Consider the following 18465-nt stretch of genomic DNA (forward strand, 5'->3'; position numbering starts at 1 on the left):
TTTCAGGATGTGCGAGTTTGGTGGTCAAAAGTCAAAGGTCAAGGTCACTGTGACCTCACAAAAGACGTTTTTGGCCATAACTCAAGAATTCATACGCTAATTATGACAAAATTTCACACAAATGTCTAATGTCTAGGATAAAATGATGTGACACTGTTGAGACTGTTGAGACACTGTCACTGATGTGACACTTCACTGTGACATCATAATGTTTTGCTTACCACTGTAGCTGAGAAAACGATCTTGGGTCATTCTACAAAAACGGTGGAAGTGCTGTCACTTACTTTTGCAGACACCAAAATCCTTTAAGTTGACCTAATAATCCCATTAATTATGTTCAATAAATAAAGACTGTCCTTGCAATGATAAAACAGTTTATTGGCGGAGGCATACAACCGCGAGGCGGTTATTTCTAGTTTATACTTATCCCACAGATATTGTTACAGAAATATGCTGATCAAGTGTGATATTGACATACAATACTATCCCTTTGAGTCTGTGCCGCAAACACAACTGAGTATGCATTACAAACAATACATGTTTTACAAAACATTTATAAAATATTAAGAAAACAGCTGGACAAATTGTATTACATTGCAATGACCTGCTGTGAAATGGAGGCAAAAAAAATACTTGTCACAGTTCTTGTCTGTTTTACAAGCCAAACTCATGGGTGTAATAAGCTTCTGTACAATAATGTGCAAAGAGAAGGAATGAATGAGAGTCTGTTATATTCATGCTCTCTTTAATATAAGGGAGTGGCACTGCTAATTTAAAAACAGTCAAGTAACACAGTAACAAGTATGGGTCTTACAGATTGGAGTTTTAGTTATAAAGACATTTATTGAAAGGAGAGCTGCTCTGGAGGCAGAGATAATCTCATTGGTTGAGTTAAACCTTCATGGGCGGAGCCAAAGAACCACAGTTTTGATAGTAATGCCGTTTTATTTATTCCCTTAAATGCACTAGTCACTAAAGTAAAGTCGTTTTTTTTTTTTGTCACTATTCTGCCAGCTACTAGTCGCTATTGTAACTTTACTAGTTGTTACCTCCGCCAAGGAGGTTATGTTTTCGGTGCCGTTTGTTTGTCTGTTTGTTTGTTTGTCTGTTAGCAGGATTACGGAAAAACTACTGGCCCGATTTTCATGAAACTTCGTGGAAGGGTGTAGCATGGGCCAAGGAAGAACCCATTAAATTTTGGAGCGGATCCGGATCCGACTCACGAACAAGCAATAATAGCGCGAACCTTGGCGGAGGTCTGCGCTCTCCGAGTGCCCTTCTAGTTTCATAGGTAATTGGAGTTGTAGTCAAACATTTCTCAGAGGCAGAGCTGCTCTGGAGGCAGAAATAATTTCATTGGTTGAGTTAAACCTCAATGGGCGGAGCCAAAGAACCACAGTTTTGCTAATAATAGAAATGCCTTTTGTCATTTACTCCCTAAAATGCACTAATCACTAAAAATTAAGCACTAGTACTTATTTTTTAGTCACTAGTCACTATTCTGCCAGCTGCTCCCAAAACTGAACCAAACACAAACCCTAACCAGTGGCTATTGTAATTTTACTAGCTGTTAAAGGCTATATTAAATACTAGTGAGTCACTAGTCACTTTTCTACATTTACTTACAACTAACAATTTAATAAACACTGTACTTATTTTTGTAGTTACTAGTGACTCATTTTATTTAACTTTAATGTTATTAGTAAAGAATTAAGCATTTTTTTTCTTAACATTGACCTACAGTAGCAATTCAACATGGCCTTGCAGTCCAATCTAGAAGTAGAAGGTAACTTTCAACTTAGCCTAGCTATAGTAGCCTACTTAAGAACTCAAATTTTGCTTAAAGACCCCACAATTAAAAACAAACAAAACATGTCCCCATATATATTATTCATATATTATATGAAGCTATTCCTATATTAAATCTAATGTTTTCAGCCTTTTCATTGCTGTCCACCACCATCACATTATAAATTCACAAAGAGGAGGTAATATACAGCACAGGAGAACAGAGGAGTTCTTAAACATTTGTTACTTGCAAGATCAAAACAGCCAATAACCCAGTAAATAATACCCTTATTATGGAAGTAATAGAGAAAGTGACATAAGTGCAGTGTTGGCAAAGCAAACAGAAAATAAGTGCTTCTTGAGAACTGGGACAAAACATGTCAGAGAAAAACTCTTGCTTTTGTGGAAAATTGAAAAAATATGATTATAAAAGTTATTTACACTGCATGTGGACTGTACCTGTCAAACCACTTTTCACTTAAAGTGATCACACTTTCAAAAGGTTTTCCAAAATCTGTTAAGTTATATATTAGGTGAAAGAGAAGTAGGGCATTACGGCAAAAAGTGAATACAGTGAATTTGAAACATTTACCCCAAAGTTCTGCCCATTGAAATTAAAGTCCTGCATTTTTGTCAACATCGTCAGATCATTGTAAAAACCTAATAAAATAAGGAAAACACATGCTAAACAAAATGCTAACATATGGCTGAGATGGTACATTGTGCTTATTTGCTTTCATTTGTCATCTGATAAAAAGTTTGGAAAAACATGAGTATGGCTGACGTTTTCTCAAATACAAAAGTGTTTTTTTTCGTTTTTTTTTAATCGTTTTTGTTTGGTTGGTTTTAATCCGACAGAAGTAGTGCTATCTGTAGGTTAATACAACCTATATGAACAGATCAATTACTTGTATAATAGATACACACAGGTTTTATGGACTTGAAAACAGACTTTAGAAGACATGTCAAGAAAAGAGTCTGGACAGATTGAAAATAGAACTATTCAGAGAAGAAACAAAAACCAGCAGTATACATTTCAAGGTACATTGCATATGGCATAGAATAATAATATTCAACTGCAAGTCTTTTAAATCTTGCACGTGCACTAAAGTAGCAAACAGTATCCTGAATCCCTAGTTTCAAGTCTAATGTTAAGTCATCAAGATGAGTCAAAACCAGACCATTTTAAAGTCAAAAACTACCTCTGGCCAAATATATACCAAGTGGTAATGCAGAACAACTCCTTATGAGTGTGAAAACAGATGATAAAGAATAACAATCTGATAAACGGTATAAAAAACTTGGTACGCTAAAAACAACGGCTCTCACTTTCAAAGGGGCCGAGTCACAAAAGAATGTAAGGCCAGGCAGCTATAAAATATGAAAAAATGACACAGCACCCATCCCTCTCACCACACAGTACTAATAACTTGTAATGACCTCTAGTCCAAAAGTCACAAAGGAATCCAACAGGAATGCTACCTCACTGGCTCCAAAAAAAACCAAATAGACCCCAACTGGAAACTACTGTTTTTTGGGGACAGTCTTTAAGGATACTATTGGACAATCTGATTGCATTTGAAATGAGGCCCCACAGTGTTTTCTAATTGCTTGAAAACCCACTTCTGTCTAAATCTGACAGATTTCTAACTACTCTATTTGACATGTCCAATAGCACCCTAAACCGGCTCCAACTGGGCTCTATCATATTTGGAGACCATTCCTATAGGATTTTACAACTGGATTTCCAAAGACTTTCTAACTGGGGCAACTTGTTACTTTAATGTAACAAACAATGGAAGTTTCACAGAAACCAGCTAATGGGCACCTAAAAGTATTATGCAGGCCATAGAAACACCTGATGGCAAGTCAGGCATTTTCACCTCGCACAAAACATCAGATGCTTTACATAACAAGCTTGAATTCATGCTTGGAGCGAAAGAGCCCCACTAATTAGGGTGAGGGCTTTCCAACCACACAGGTTTACTCCAAGGCAAGTTCAAGCCTGAACCAACTCAGAAACATTACTGTCAGGTCTCCAATATGCCTTGCCGGGCAGATGAACACATAGTTTCAGGAGAAACAGATGTGCTAAAGGATCAACCAGTTCTAGGTCACATAGCTCCCCTGAGAAAGAGAGTGAGACATGAATTAATGATCATAAGTCAGAATCAAAAGCATCTCTGGATAAGCACTAAACATCTACATGCCTAAGTAAATGTTTATAGAGGAATAAAAGTCATTATTGCAAAAAGTTGCCTAGTGACAACTGTCAAAATTATAATGAAGTACAGAAGCTTGACTGCAATACATTGAAAAATACAGAGGCAAAGCTTACAATATTCGAAATACAGAAAATACTTGAACAGAGATTGAAAAACATCTAGTATAGTGTAATATGCAACTGACATGCCTTCAGATGCATGCGTTGTCACAGACAGTGCAGTTAAAAATAGTATACCAGTCAGCTCAAAAACATGGTTGCATAAAAACGGCTCTGCTGTATTACCAACTTCTCAAACCACTTACCTTCTTTATGCTGGATTTGGAAACCACTCCTTGCATAAACTGGTCAGATTCCTTTTTGTAGGCCACTTCAAAAGCATTCTCCCCATAACCACAACTCTGAAAGAGAGTCATTAAAATGTTGAGACATAGTTCAGCTTCTCAGCCTCAAGGTTTGCTTCTGTCATACAAACACCACAAATGTCCTTTGAGGAATCAGATCTGCACATTATGTGTGATTCACTGAGTTCATTAAATTTCAATCAACGTTACCATGTACTAATGTGGAGAATGAATGTGTTTTTCTAATCCTCCCTGTCAATCACTGCCATGCCAAATTATGACAATGATGGAGGCCATAATGAAAAATGTGGCTAGTGTTAGCAAGCTTAGCAATGTTTTATGACTTCCTTGAGTTTATATTTTACTTTCACTTCCATTACAGTTTAGTTTTAGTTCATTTTGACGATGGGTTCTCCAATTTTAGTTAGTTTTCATTTTGATTTGTTGATTTTATTTGGTTTTCGGTTAAATCTTGGTATTTTCTGCCTGTATACAGTGTATTGGCAGGACATGTTTTGTGTATGCACTGAAAGTAAATTTTCTTTTGATTTGACTCTTGTGATTTGAGTGCATTGATTGTTGTACTACCTATTCTGCTCTCAATTTTGGACATAGTTGGGACATAGTCAATTTTGGACATAGCTTTGGATAATTCAACTTGAATATGATATTTAGAGGAGTGATAACAAAAGTAACAACTCATTTTTTTTGGATCGGTAACTAATGTCATTAGTGAAATGAAAACAGGAATTTGTTGCACTGTTCGTTACTGGGCAAAGTAAGAATATTACTATAACGCGTTACCACCCAACGCGGGTGGAGCGAGATTTTCACATCACCTAAAGGCATGGTTGAGAAAGAGCTACCACTGATTTCAGATCATATATTTCTGATTGAATGCTTTTTATTGATAGACAGAAAGCGCTTGCCAGATTTGTACAAGTAAACAAGAAAGGAGGCCTGGATCTTTGCGCAGGCTAACATGGAGCTACTGACCGTGGTGTGAAGGTAGCTGCCCATCTGCAGCAGACACTCCAGGGTCTCCATCATCTGCTCTTTGCGGAGTGTGTGGAATCTGGTTTCACCGGGGGAAGCGCTCCTTTCCCACTCGCGTACCGTGGCGTTCAGAGCCACCGAAGCACACTGGAGGACACTCATCCCTGGCCACACACACACACACGTTGTATTACTAAATTAATGAGGAGCGTCCATTGACTAAATTAATTCCCTAACTCCTAACCCTAACTATCACCACTGTATGCGTAACCTTAACACTTCACCAGTGGATTTTTCCCAGGAAAGACCTAGCAGACACCGGGTGTTAAGAAGAGCAAATGGAAAAGCTTTCATGAACTGGATATAGGTTGAATCACTATTATGTTACATCAATCAGTGATAGGGAATAGCAAAACAGACATTTATTTCTATGAAAATGTAATGGATTATTACTTTAACCCTAAACCCAAGCCCCAACTCTAAACTAGCCCCTTATAGAAGTGAAGACCAGTAAAATATCATCACTTTGGAGGATTTTCCTCATGTTTCTATCCCTGTGTGGTCCTCATACCGACAAAGGAACAAAGAAACAACAGAGGAAGAGGAAGGCGTCATGTACTCAATGGCCAAAATCAACAACTTCATTGACAGTGAGTCAAGCTAGCCTGCAGATAATCATGCCATCTCTTGTTCCCAGTCTCAGTAGAGAACTAGCTAAACAAAAACCTCTATCAGACCCATGCTCATGAATGAGACACTAGTAGACATAAGGTTTCTTTACAAAGATGTGTTATTCTTAAGGTTCCAGTATCTTTTGAGATGAAGAAATAGATGGGTTACAGTACATACCATACTTATCAGTGGCTTCAACATCAACGTACACACCGTCTTTCATCATATGTTTCAGAACCTGAAACAAAACATATACAGTATATATACCATATGTAAGTTCACAGACATGTATGAACAAAAATACCTACAATATACTGAATTCAAAAGGTGCGATAGACCAATTGATTGTTGAGCGGCAAGTTCCTGACTGTACATTGCACAAGCTTTGACATGCAATGAGTTGCATAAGAATTCATAAGAATATATTTTTATCATCTGAGTCTTGTCAAATGCCATTGTTCGAGTTGTATTGTGACTGTACTGAGAAAACATTTACTTTAAACCATAATGACTGGTTAAGAAAGTTAGCATTGAGCTTCACCTTTGTATACCTGAAATACTTGCTCCTTTTCTGTACGCAGATATGACATAAATTTAACATCAAATACGCACTGACATGTAGACAATGTGGCTTCTTGTGCTATGAAGCATATGGCGTCCCAAAATCAGCCATGTGTCATACAGGATGAATCACAAAGCAAGTTCACTAATGAACACAAGACAGGTGAAATATTTAAAACACTCAAAGTACACTGTATAATTACAGGATGACACGAAAGCACAAGCTCTGGGGAGCTGGTGTGCCTCACAAAACCGGCCAAGTCAGTTTTTGTCAGAGTTGTTTGTCTGTTCACAAACTTCGTTTACTGAGTCCACTGAAGATTGAGCCATTTTAATGCTTATATAAATATACCTGAATTACCAGTTAGGATAATTAGGTTTACTTAGGATTTGGGTTGCCAGTTAGGATCATTAAGTTAATCTTGAGAGGAACCAAACTCATTCAAAAACATTTAGTCCGGATATTACCTAGATCACTGCACTGCAAATACTACACTTGTGCTTTAATGTATTTGCCAGACTTGTGGCTGATGTGAAAATGCAGATCCAAGTATGCAAGTGCCATCTCCAGTTGTGTTGCGTTTATTCTTAACAAATCAACAGTCTGCATTAAATTAATGACACATTAAAACGACATATGTTCAGATGTCACAGCAGCTAGAGAAGTATGAGGTACGCAAAGAGATTTTTCATATGAGAAAAAACAAGGCAACAGTAAAACACGTCGCCCTGCACGAATGATGCAGTCCAGCTCTGGGCCAATCATTAACAAATATATCACCTTGTCAAATATTACCCCATTTACACTGAGCCATCTGCTCAAGACGCAAAAAAGCCAAGTGTAAATGCAACCAAGACGCATTGGAGACAGTTTGATATCCGATTGCTCAAACCACCACAAAACCATAACGCATCATTCATTTATAACCTTATGACATTAAGTCCAATTACTTAACACCTTGAATTTGTTGCAATTATTTGGAACAAATTGGGGCTAAAAGACTGTAATGCACTTACTTCAGACTAATTCACACCATATGAGCCTATAATGAAATGTAGATGCTTTTTGGACAAACGATAGGCAACAAAGACACTGTTTAGTTGTAGACGTTCTTCTGACATGGAATATTATTATTAGAGGGATTTCTAATTTGCTGTAGAGTCGGCCTGGAAATGAGTGTAAAGGCCATTTTTACTTTATTTCACTACTTTGTCATCGAAGTCGCCATTCCCCACTGTCTCCAAAATGTGCGCACGCATGGGTCAGTTTCTGTAGCAGTACGCACAGTCTCACTACAAGTGTTTTTTTTTTTTTTTATAATCTGTGTGAAGTAGCACCTGCCGTCTAACTTGAAGAATACACAGAAATGCATAAAAAAACAGAATTTCTGTGGCGCCTGCCGTCTCCACATTTGCATACATCGTGGGAAAGCAGGGAGAGATGCAATCGGATTTCTATCTGGCTAACGGAGATGCATTGATGTGGCCAAGTGTAAATGGAATGTGGATTAATCATATCTGGATACTATCCGGATAAGGGACGCATGAAATGACAAGTGTAAATGGGGCCTATGTCACCTTTAACCTGTTATTGTAACGCCCCCTTTTGGCCAATCAGTGTAATTTAGAATATGCTGGAACACAGCGATTAGATGCAAATTTCATCAAAATCCGATCAGTGGTGTCTATACATTGCATATGAAACAGGAGTGAATGAACAAATGAATGAATTGGGTTCAGTAATTTTTGGTCATTTTGAAAATCCCAGAATGCAGTGCTGATGCTGCGTTCACCTCATGCTGGATTTACCATAAATACAAGCTACCGACTGCGAAAAACGTTCATGCCAGCCTCTTCATAATTACAAGAAGGACTCCCACTTGGTGAATGAAATGTGTCAACACAGGTGGCAAACAGTGGCAGATAATAGTAATAAAAAGTCAAAATTATCAGTAACATTCACACTAATACAATCAACTCTTACTTCTGAAAAGCAAGCAATATCTGCTGCAGGTCATTTATGGTTGATTTTAAATTCATTAATAAAAATGATTTTGGATGCGGGTGTTCCAATGAGTTATATACATGAATGCTTCCAATGTCAAGATGTTCCATTCCATGTCATCCCATTCTTTTACTTCTTCTGATATGACGTGAATGTGGCTTTGCATCATCACCCCTCCCCACCACTGGCGGACTCGGGGGGTGTCTTAATGAGTGCCCTTCTAGTGGAGAAAACGTGATGCAGTGCCCTATAAGGTGCCCTTACAATGATCTAAACTTGACGTTCCCTACGGGTGCCCTTCCAATGGAAAAGGGTGCCGTTATGAAGTGCCCTCTATGCCGCCCCTACATGACAGTGTACCAAAAAGTGCCCCTCCAGTGGATAAAATGTGATGCAGTGCTGTAAAGGGTGTCCCTACATGTGTGAGAATGTGGGGAAGTTTCCTAATGGTAGCCCCTCCAGTGGAGAAAATGTGATGTGGTGCCATATAGGTGCCCTTACAATGGGATAAACTTGAGGTTCCCTATAGGTGCCTTTCTGATGAAAAACTCATGAAGTGCCCTCTTAGATGCCCTTCCAAGTGAGAAAACACGATGAAGTGCCCTTGCAATGGAGAGAAAAAAATCCCAGTGAAGAAAATGAGATGCAGTGCCCTACAGTCTCCCCTACAACGTGCCCTCTCTAGGGCAGGCTTTCCCAAAGTGGGTGCCGTGACGACAGTCTTCGGGTGCCGCCAAATACTTTGATAAGATTTTGAATTTACCTCTCAAACCCTGCTTACATTCAAAACACATTGTATGGCCGCTAACAAATCTTTTCTGCGTTTTTGCAAGGGGCCGATAAGTCAGGCTAATATCTAGCTAGCATTTTGATGTAATCTTATCTGCACTGTCCCTGATTTTTATTTTTCAATGTACCCTTTAGGTTAGGTTAGATTATGTTAGGTTAACTGTATTTGATAGTAAAAGACAAAGTAAATTGTTGCCAACGGTGACACAATAAAGTTTAAAATACTCATTCCCATTGTTAAAAACTTACATCTATTCCATCCATTTAAGTTTTCAGTTTTAGCCACACCCCCTCTAGAATGTTCAGATGTCAGAGGGGGCTTAATACAGTCTGAGCTGTAACCCTGACATCCTACTACAGTGTGTGAGGTAGGTAATACAGCAAGCTTTCTTTGAAGTTGTAAAGATTGAGTTTTACCAAATTACCAATTACTAAATACTAATGTATGTACACTGCAAGTGCTTTTATAGATAGCTGTATCACATTTTTTAGCCTAGATGCCTAAGGAGCTAGCTAACTAAACAGGTACCTTGCTTAGCTGATTCTATGCTAACCTATGGACTCAATTTGGAAATCAAGCAGAAGTGTAAAAATCCTTCCCTAACCTGTTACAAACAAAGCAAACAAAGCCCCTAAACTACAGTAGGCCTATAAGTCTAACTGTTTACATTTTGGGATTATGGAGTTGATAGCTTTTTTGTTATTTTGAAGGTGATAATGGTTAGTGGTGATAGACTATAGCCTATGTGAGTGCAATTTTCATATATTCTTTTTATTCACCATTTCATTTTGCATCCCTAACGAAAAATCACTATATTCTTTTTGGCACTTACAGTGTGTTTGTGATAGCCTACTCAGCGGTGAGTTTATAGTGACCTTGTGGCATAGCCTATAATCTCTTACAGTGGGCTATTACTTAATGCTTTTCTGTGGCATGATATTTTTTTGCGCGATAATAGACTATATTCAAGTTGTAAAGTAACCTTCTAAGATGTAGTTACTGTGTTTTACTTCGGAGGTGTTTGTGAAATAAACATTTTAAAGGTTTATAGTTCCCTGTGTGTTTTTATCATAGGGGTGTGGTTATACTTTTAATTTGGATCGCCTAATAACATAATGTTAATCTTAATCAAGGATGAAGACTATTTCATCATACATGATGCATCATAGCTTTTTGCGCACTGGTGGGGCCCCATGTCATGCAGTAGGTGCCCTTTTTATTTTTTCGCCCCTGCCCTTCAAACAGCCTGAGTCCGCCACTGCTCCCCACCCACACATTAAAAAAGCAGTAGAAAGGAAATCCAAAGTGCTTACCTCCAGAACCCGGATGTAGCCGTTCTCAGCGCTGAGGTGGAGGCAGGTCTTTCCTGACCCGTCCCTCTCATTGACGCTGGCACCTAGATGGATCAGGTCTTCCACCATTTGGTGCTGGTTCTGCTTGGCGGCCAGGTGAAGGGCAGTCTGGGAACAGAAGGCCGTTAACAGTAAACTACCACTTGTCCATTGATGAGACATCATGCTAACTTGCTTGCAAAATGTGTTGAAAGTGTCTGTTCAACTATGACACTGTCATTCTGTAGTATCTGTCAATGTGGCAGCAGTAGCAGTAGCCAGCATGCATTTAGATGTTGAATAGCCTGCACCACCGTTGAAAACCAGTGTAAATAAAGCACCAAAATGAAAGCTGAGACAACGTCTTGGTACTGCAATGCTTATACTGCAAAGTGTTATTCATTCCCTCCAGGGATGTATGATTTTACAGTTGCAATAATTAATCCAAATTCAACCAGTATCTGTGAGAACTTGCAATTTTGCAACATGACTAGAATCTTTTTACATGTGAAATGTCCAGAGCTACAGAATGCAGTGTTTATGCTACAATCATTTGGCCATTCATTCATAAAGTATCCTCAAAGCCTAAGGTCTTGAATAGCAATACATGTGTGCTAAAATGAGTTGTTTATCTAAGCTTTATCAAATTAAGAACAAATTCTTGTTTACAAAATTATTTTTATGTTATGCTACATGTGTTTCAAAAGTAAAGGTCTTTTTTCTGTTCATAAATAAATAAAAAAAGATGAGCATTAAACTATTTCCAATAGTTTCTGTAATATGCAATATGCTATCACAGGAAGTGATCATATATGACTCTTAATGGGAGGTAGTTATAAAAATTCTTGGCATTCTTTGTCAATTTTTTGTTTGACTTGCAATTTGTAATTCCCACAATTTTACTGTAAATTTTATCACAATTTTTTAGAAAGGTCGCTGTAAATGTAAGCATTTTTGGTTACAATCATCACAAAAAAATGTGAAATCCTCGAGGCACAGATTTATATACAAATAATACAGGAAAAGCTCATAAATTGTTTTGTACCATTCCCTCAGAGTCTTTGAGGTCCAGGTTGTTGAGTGCTGCCATCCTTTTGGCGATGGCGTAGCCCAGCGCCCTCTTCCCCAGACACACCACTCTATGGAGAACTCTGGAGGGAGAAGAAAACATATTCATATGGAACTTGACTATGAGTATATCTGCTAATACAAAGAAGAAGCAGACGATCTCAGATGCCTGGAGCTGTACTACCCTATAGAAAGTGCTTTTTATCATAATGTAAACAGTGAAATATCTGTTGACTGAGGTATAACAGGTACAGTATATCAACTTCTATATGGCACTATATGGCAATGCTGCAGTAGATGAATATCTCTGCTTGCCATACCACCATCCTCCTTCAGTCTTATTGTGCTCTTTGAGATGCCCGTGATAACCACCTAGACCCTAAACATAAGAATTACAAAAACTCTTTGATGAACTTCAGCAAAAGTGAAAACAAAACACTCTATCTAATATTTCCACTGGAGACACCATTACCTCATTCCCTGCTTTATACTGTCACTTCCTTTTGTGTATTGAATTCCTGTACAACAGGTTATGATATCAACTCCATTGCATGTGAGTGACCGTGCTATTGTATGGATCACTGTCCTGAAGATATGAATAGTGGGTATAACCATGACGTAGTGGGATACTGCAAGCTCTGACAACAATCAATGTTCAAGGTGCTACATATAGCAGTTTTAAACAGCAATATATCATTATCAAAAAAGTTGTGATATTTTGGTATAACTACTGTAAACAAATGAGACCATGGTTGAGACGATTGCTAGCCTACATCTCACGCCAATGGTATTGTAAGACCACATTTCCCATAAACCCCCGACCCCTGTCGCAAAGAGGATGCTGCTACTTGTCCCCCTCTCTGGCATTGCTCTCAGTCTGTTTTGAAGAGCAAGAAAAAGGATAAGAGCTGAAATTTGATTGTGACTTTTCCCCTATCAGCCTTTCACTCCTTCCACCATCTGCCATTGCCAGAAACTCTGAAAGCTTTAACTTCTTGTAGTTTTAGCTCCGGAAGAACAGCACCCTCTTCCTGTTTTGTACCATAAAGCAGTCTCCCTTTGTGACGTAAAACAATCCAGCAGATTTCCCACCAAATCCGGTAGAGACTGCCGGTAGAGGCTGCCAATCTTCTCAGTCATGGTATCATTTGTTTACGGATAACATACTAATGTCTCTGATTTATTGATGTTAAAATGCTACATGTAGCACCTGTCACCTGCCCAACACTCACACTGAGATTGGCATCATTCATTTTCCACACACACACACACACACACACACACACACACACACACACACACACACACACACACACACACACACCAGTAGGGAACCATGATTGGAAGAATACATTGGGGATGATGTACTGAATCATCACTGATGGAAATTCCTGGAAATTTTTGGTCATTTACAATGTAGCCTTGTCCATGACACTCAGGGTTTGCCGCCACAGCGCTTTATAAGCAAGGTGGGCTGCTTAACAAAACACCCCACCTTAACTCTGAAACCCTAAAAAATCCCAAATTCCATTATTTGAGCTGATTCTCACTGAGACCAAAGCCATGTTGAACACAGGGTCCAACCGTGACATATATTATTGCCAACCCTACCATACACACAGAGACATATTTTGACCAAACTTACGTCCTGCCGTGTCCATCTTTGGCCAGCAGTACCGAATCAGAGATGTCCCTCAGATGGCTTTCCTCTCTTTGCAGCTGAGTCCAGAAGAAAGCAGCGCTGTTCAGGTTCCAGTTCTGGTTCTGGGGAGCCATCCACTCCTCCTGGATTTCCCCTCCTCCACCATCGCTTCCTATATTTCTGTCTTGGTGCAGGTCAGAGCTGGGGGATTGAAGGCTGCCATACACTGAATCGGGAGGGGACAGGGCCTGGTGGTACTCTGTTGTGCCTGGTGAGTAGGTCATATAGGATTCAGGGCTGGGGATCATTTCATCAGACTCGTCGCTGTTGTACCCTGCACCTTGGTGAGATGATATGGCATGCAGGCAGTGGTAGTTGCTGTTGCTGTATTCATCAGAAGGGCTGTTGAGACCAGCGAAGTAGTAGTCTGCTGTTCTGGGCATCTGCCTCTCTGGGTCATACTTAAGGGAGCAGCTGTATAAATGTGGTTCTGATCCCCATGCATTATCAGTAGGCTCAGGGGAGTACTCAGGAGACATTGGAAGCTTGGAGGGGGAGAACGTCTGGGGAGGGGAGCTGTAGGTGTTGCCAGTCTTGAGATCCTCCTCCAGCACCTCCACAATGATCGCCAGCTCCTCCAGGCTTTTTGTGGGGCGTTTTCTCTGAAAGTCAAAGACAGCCAAGGTATGCACAGTGATTTCTGCGTCTTGCTCAGAACTGACACATGATTTACTACACTCTGAAAACCTGCCTCTTGCACAAAGCTGGATGAACCTTCTGGGGGGGGGGTTCCCTGTGTGTTTTCCAACACTCACCTTGCTAGTTCGACGTTCTGCACAAGTATTCACTCGTTTCTTGTCTCCTGTGGAAGAAAAAGACTTGTGAATTTCATTGTGAGGTGTCAACCCACTCTACAAGTGTGTAAGTATACAGTATTTGCCCCTCAAAGGAGTTTGGTTGATGTGTGAATAAGTTAGCTCTGCTTCCTCCCATTGACAAATACTGTGCTTCTTCACTATTTGTAGTTGGTAAACAGGGGTATGTCCTGGAGCTTAATTCAGACAGGGAGAGTCGGGAGAGCAAACACTTGTAGCTTCAAAGGCATTCAGTGCCATTAGCTGGAGGCCAAAGCGATACCCACACTGTGATGGGTCTAGGTTTTTACTAACCTTTGGATCTTTTGCCACAGTTCTCCTGTGATCACGGATCAGCGTGATGTGAAAAGAAAAGAACAGTTGCATCAGTTAAAGAAGATCTGCTTCCAGTTCTTCAGACATATTGTACAAACACAAACACACACGTAAATATACATCATATTAGGGATTAAATGGACTGGGTGGGCTTCTGTCATCAAGCACCCTGGAGCAATTGCTAGAGTTAGGTGCTTTGCTTGAGGGCACAACAGTTTAGATTTGATGTCTAACGGACAAACAGTTAGGCATCAAATCTATACTGTTTTGCCTAACAGACAAACAGTAACTGTTTAAGGAACACCAAGAATGCTTGGAGCAAACTCTGGAGCATTTACTCCTTTAGTTCAGCATGTTTGGCCAGGTGAGAACAATGCCATTCAGGCTTGGGTGGCACCAAATAACCGCACCAAGATGCCTGAAAATCCGTCTCTCAGTCCTCTTTCAAGCAAACTGTGGTGCGGTTCATTAGGAGTGAGAACATAATCTGACTCATCTAAAGGAAGCAACACCAAACACAAAGGTTTATGGGTATAAGGAGACAGATATTGACATCTGATAGCCAGCAGTTGCTCATGCTTAGCCCAACATAACAAGATGAAACAAGGACAAACTGTAGTCTGGACAGCTATTTCTTCATGTGTTCTTACCTGGTATGAACACCAGAGAATGTCAGTTACGGAAAAGAGCACGGACACGGCCATTATGCTTAGCTAAGTTTTGACTCCTGCTAGCAAAAACACTAATTTTGCAGGAAGACAGGTTACCAAAACTTGAGTAAACAGTCAATTTGTGAGTTCATGTAACTTTTGTGGTTTGCTTGTAATTAGGCAGTGTGAAGCTAAGTGAACAAAACACAAAAATTCAACAACTTAAGGTGTGATCACTCCCTAACTGATCATGTATTTTTTTAAGTTTCATATTGACTAATATCTCTTATGATAGAGAGAAGGCCACATGAGCAAAAACAATTTGAGTTAATACTAGGCTGACTTCTTACCTGAAAATCTTGAGGGTCCCATCCCTGGGCTAGGCGAATGTTTCTCAGCATGTCCTTCACTGGCATCTTGACACGGACTCCCAGGTATCTCTTCTCACCATCATAATTGGAGCATTTTGGGCCTAAAGGGAAAACAGTGGAGAATGTGATTCATAGTTGTGGTTCTGTACAGTAAATATACTGACTGCACAAAACACTAGGAACACCTGCTCTTCATACTATAAAGCAAGGAATCTCTGTATGTGTGTCCTTCGCATATCTCGAGAACCGTTCGTCCATCTACTTCACACTTGGCGGGTGTATTGCTGGGGACCCAGTGTCGGATTTGGTGCAATTTGGACACGCGACACGTTCAATATTAATAAACTTTGAATAAACAAGCGAACAGAGCTCTGTGCAGCAGCGGGGCGAATGTGCACTGCACTAGTTATATGAAATAAACTGAGTGAATCCAGGTGGAAGCTGTGATTCCCTACCGATTTCACCAATTAAATCCACCTCAGATGTACATGTGTTTGAAAAGTTTAGTATCACATGGTTATTAACCCCACCCCCACGCGCTACCTCAACAAGAAATTACTGCAACAAGTAAACGGCACAAGTATACGCAGAGCCAATCGCACAATATCACCTGAATCTCAAGCTCAGAATTTACACACTCAAAGCCAACAGCACGTTAGAAAAACACCTATCTAAATATAATTTTGGAATCCGTTGAAGTCACCTCTAACAACTGAATGCAAGTCATGTTGCAAATTAAATACCAAAAACAGGTAGACCTCTGAAGGCTAAAAGAATCATAAAATAGTCTTACCTAACACACCCGTTAATCTAGTGAGAATGGAAAAGAAAGTGGAAGCCTACACAAGCTTATCTTTTTTGAAAGATGATAATAACTAGGCTATTAAAGATTGCATTCAAATTCATATTCAAAACAGTTATTTAAATACAAAAGTGAGATGAACATAAAAAACTATTGTATGCCCTCATTGCGTATATAATATTGCTATGGCTATTACCCTTCTTTGTTATTGCACTTATGGGAGAGAAAACTAAATAAACAATTACAAAGGAATTACAAGGTGCAAACCTACCAGTAGCGCTATAGATAAACTGAGGGGAACACTCACTTTGACAGTGCCATGGTGACACCTTCAAAACAAATGTTTAGGTTATTATAGGGGGAATTTTGGGGCTTTGGTGTTGATATAAATGACTAAGCCCTTTGACTGCAGGGCAGTAAATGTAAAGTTAGTGACAGCATCATCATGTATCAGGCTCTGGCTTAGGTGCCCTTCTGAGCTCTTGGGCCCCTGGGCCTGTGCCCGGTTGGCCCGTTCAGTAATCCATCCATGGGTAAACTATATTCCAAAAAGACAAAAAGAAATTAAAACGAATAAGGTTTTTCCTTACAGGAACATCAGTTAGGCAGTTAGACTATCTCTCTCTCTCTCTCTCTCGCTCTCTCTCACACACACACACACACACACACACTCACACACACACACTCACACTCACACACAACACATTTGAAATAATTTATGATAGCATTACTTCTGCGAATGTTGTGCGGAGATTAAGTGACACATTTCCCCATAACCTTCAAATGTGTAGGCGACCTGAATTTGAGCCACGACAAGACAGTCAGGATGCCAACCTAGCCTCAGTAAATTCCTATGAAAGTTACGCCACACTCCATGCAAAAATCTGGCATATAACGCTGCCATGCTTATCGGCAGAGGTACACACTTCGTACAACATGACTTAAAACCTTTCAAGAATCGATAGGATCCACTCTTCAAATCAGCATGCATGTAATAGGCTACAACAGTAGCCTACCTATTTCAGTTACATATCAACTGTTAGGATTGCTCCGCCAGTTCGTCTTCCACCAAATTGCACCGCGGTGGGCGGTAGCGAACAGCGTGAAACAATTCTAAAAGTTGAGATATTATTTAAAAGTACTGCTTAATTACCTCCGCCAAGGAGATTATGTTTTCGGTGCCGTTTGTTTGTCTGTTAGCAGGATTACGGAAAAACTACTGGTCCGATTTTCATGAAACTTCGTGGAAGGGTGTAGCATGGGCCAAGGAAGAACCCATTAAATTTTGGAGCGGATCCGGATCCGACTCACGAACAAGCAATAATAGCACGAACCTTGGCGGAGGTCTGCGCTCTCCGAGTGCCCTTCTAGTTAATTATGTAACATGCCGAATTTGCCAGAGGACCCTAACAATTCATAAAATGTCGCAAGTCATGTTCTACGAGGTGTGTACGTCTGCCGATAAGCAAGGTACCATTAAATCGCCCATTTTTGATTAAAGTTTGGCATACGCTTCTCAAACAATAGAGAACGGAACGTTATCGGGGTTGGTGCAGGCTAACCATGCTAGTTGACTGGTTATTAGTTATTGTCGCCAGGTAGGCTTGGCTGTCTTACCTTTCTTACTACTGCCGTCCAATCCCAGGACGGTCAACCCGGGAACAGGTGAGTCCGGCCCGGCCGAGCCCGTCGCAGGTTCCCCTGGCAGAGGTGAGAGCCCAGCTCCCCTTTCTGTTGTTTCATCACTTGTCCCTTGTGTGTCCTTTCGTTTATATCGACCCCGCATCTCGTGCACCTAACTCGGATGAAGGAAAATGTCGAAAGTTTGAATAATGTACAGCGTGTATAATTGTGTAACCTGGGAGTCAAGTAGCCCAAAGCCCTCTTTGCCAAGGTTCAGCGTCAGATATGGACTTAAATCTTACAGCTGGGCGTAAACCACTATCCTTTAGTGCTGAGCTCATGTTCAGTGACTCACAGCACCAGTTTTTCCAGGTTATTACAGCTCACTCTGTGTCTGACAGAGGCAGG

The 18465-nt window shown here is 40.1% G+C and overlaps 1 protein-coding gene across 1 annotated transcript; it reads right to left on the reverse strand.

Moving 5' to 3' along the window:
* Positions 1-388: 388 nt before the first annotated feature.
* LOC139916624 (uncharacterized) lies at positions 389-18365 on the reverse strand. The gene is made up of 11 exons (XM_078284368.1): positions 18052-18365; positions 15612-15733; positions 14591-14615; positions 14237-14283; positions 13425-14083; positions 11757-11862; positions 10694-10840; positions 6202-6262; positions 5353-5516; positions 4318-4413; positions 389-3915 (listed from the first exon to the last, which is right to left on the reverse strand). The coding sequence occupies exons 1-11, from the start codon at positions 18218-18220 to the stop codon at positions 3898-3900; spliced, it is 1614 nt and encodes a 537-aa protein (XP_078140494.1). The 5' UTR covers positions 18221-18365; the 3' UTR covers positions 389-3897.
* Between the last annotated feature and the right edge of the window lie 100 nt (positions 18366-18465).

Source organism: Centroberyx gerrardi, chromosome 6, assembly GCF_048128805.1.
Source record: "Centroberyx gerrardi isolate f3 chromosome 6, fCenGer3.hap1.cur.20231027, whole genome shotgun sequence".
Lineage (NCBI taxonomy): Eukaryota > Metazoa > Chordata > Actinopteri > Beryciformes > Berycidae > Centroberyx > Centroberyx gerrardi.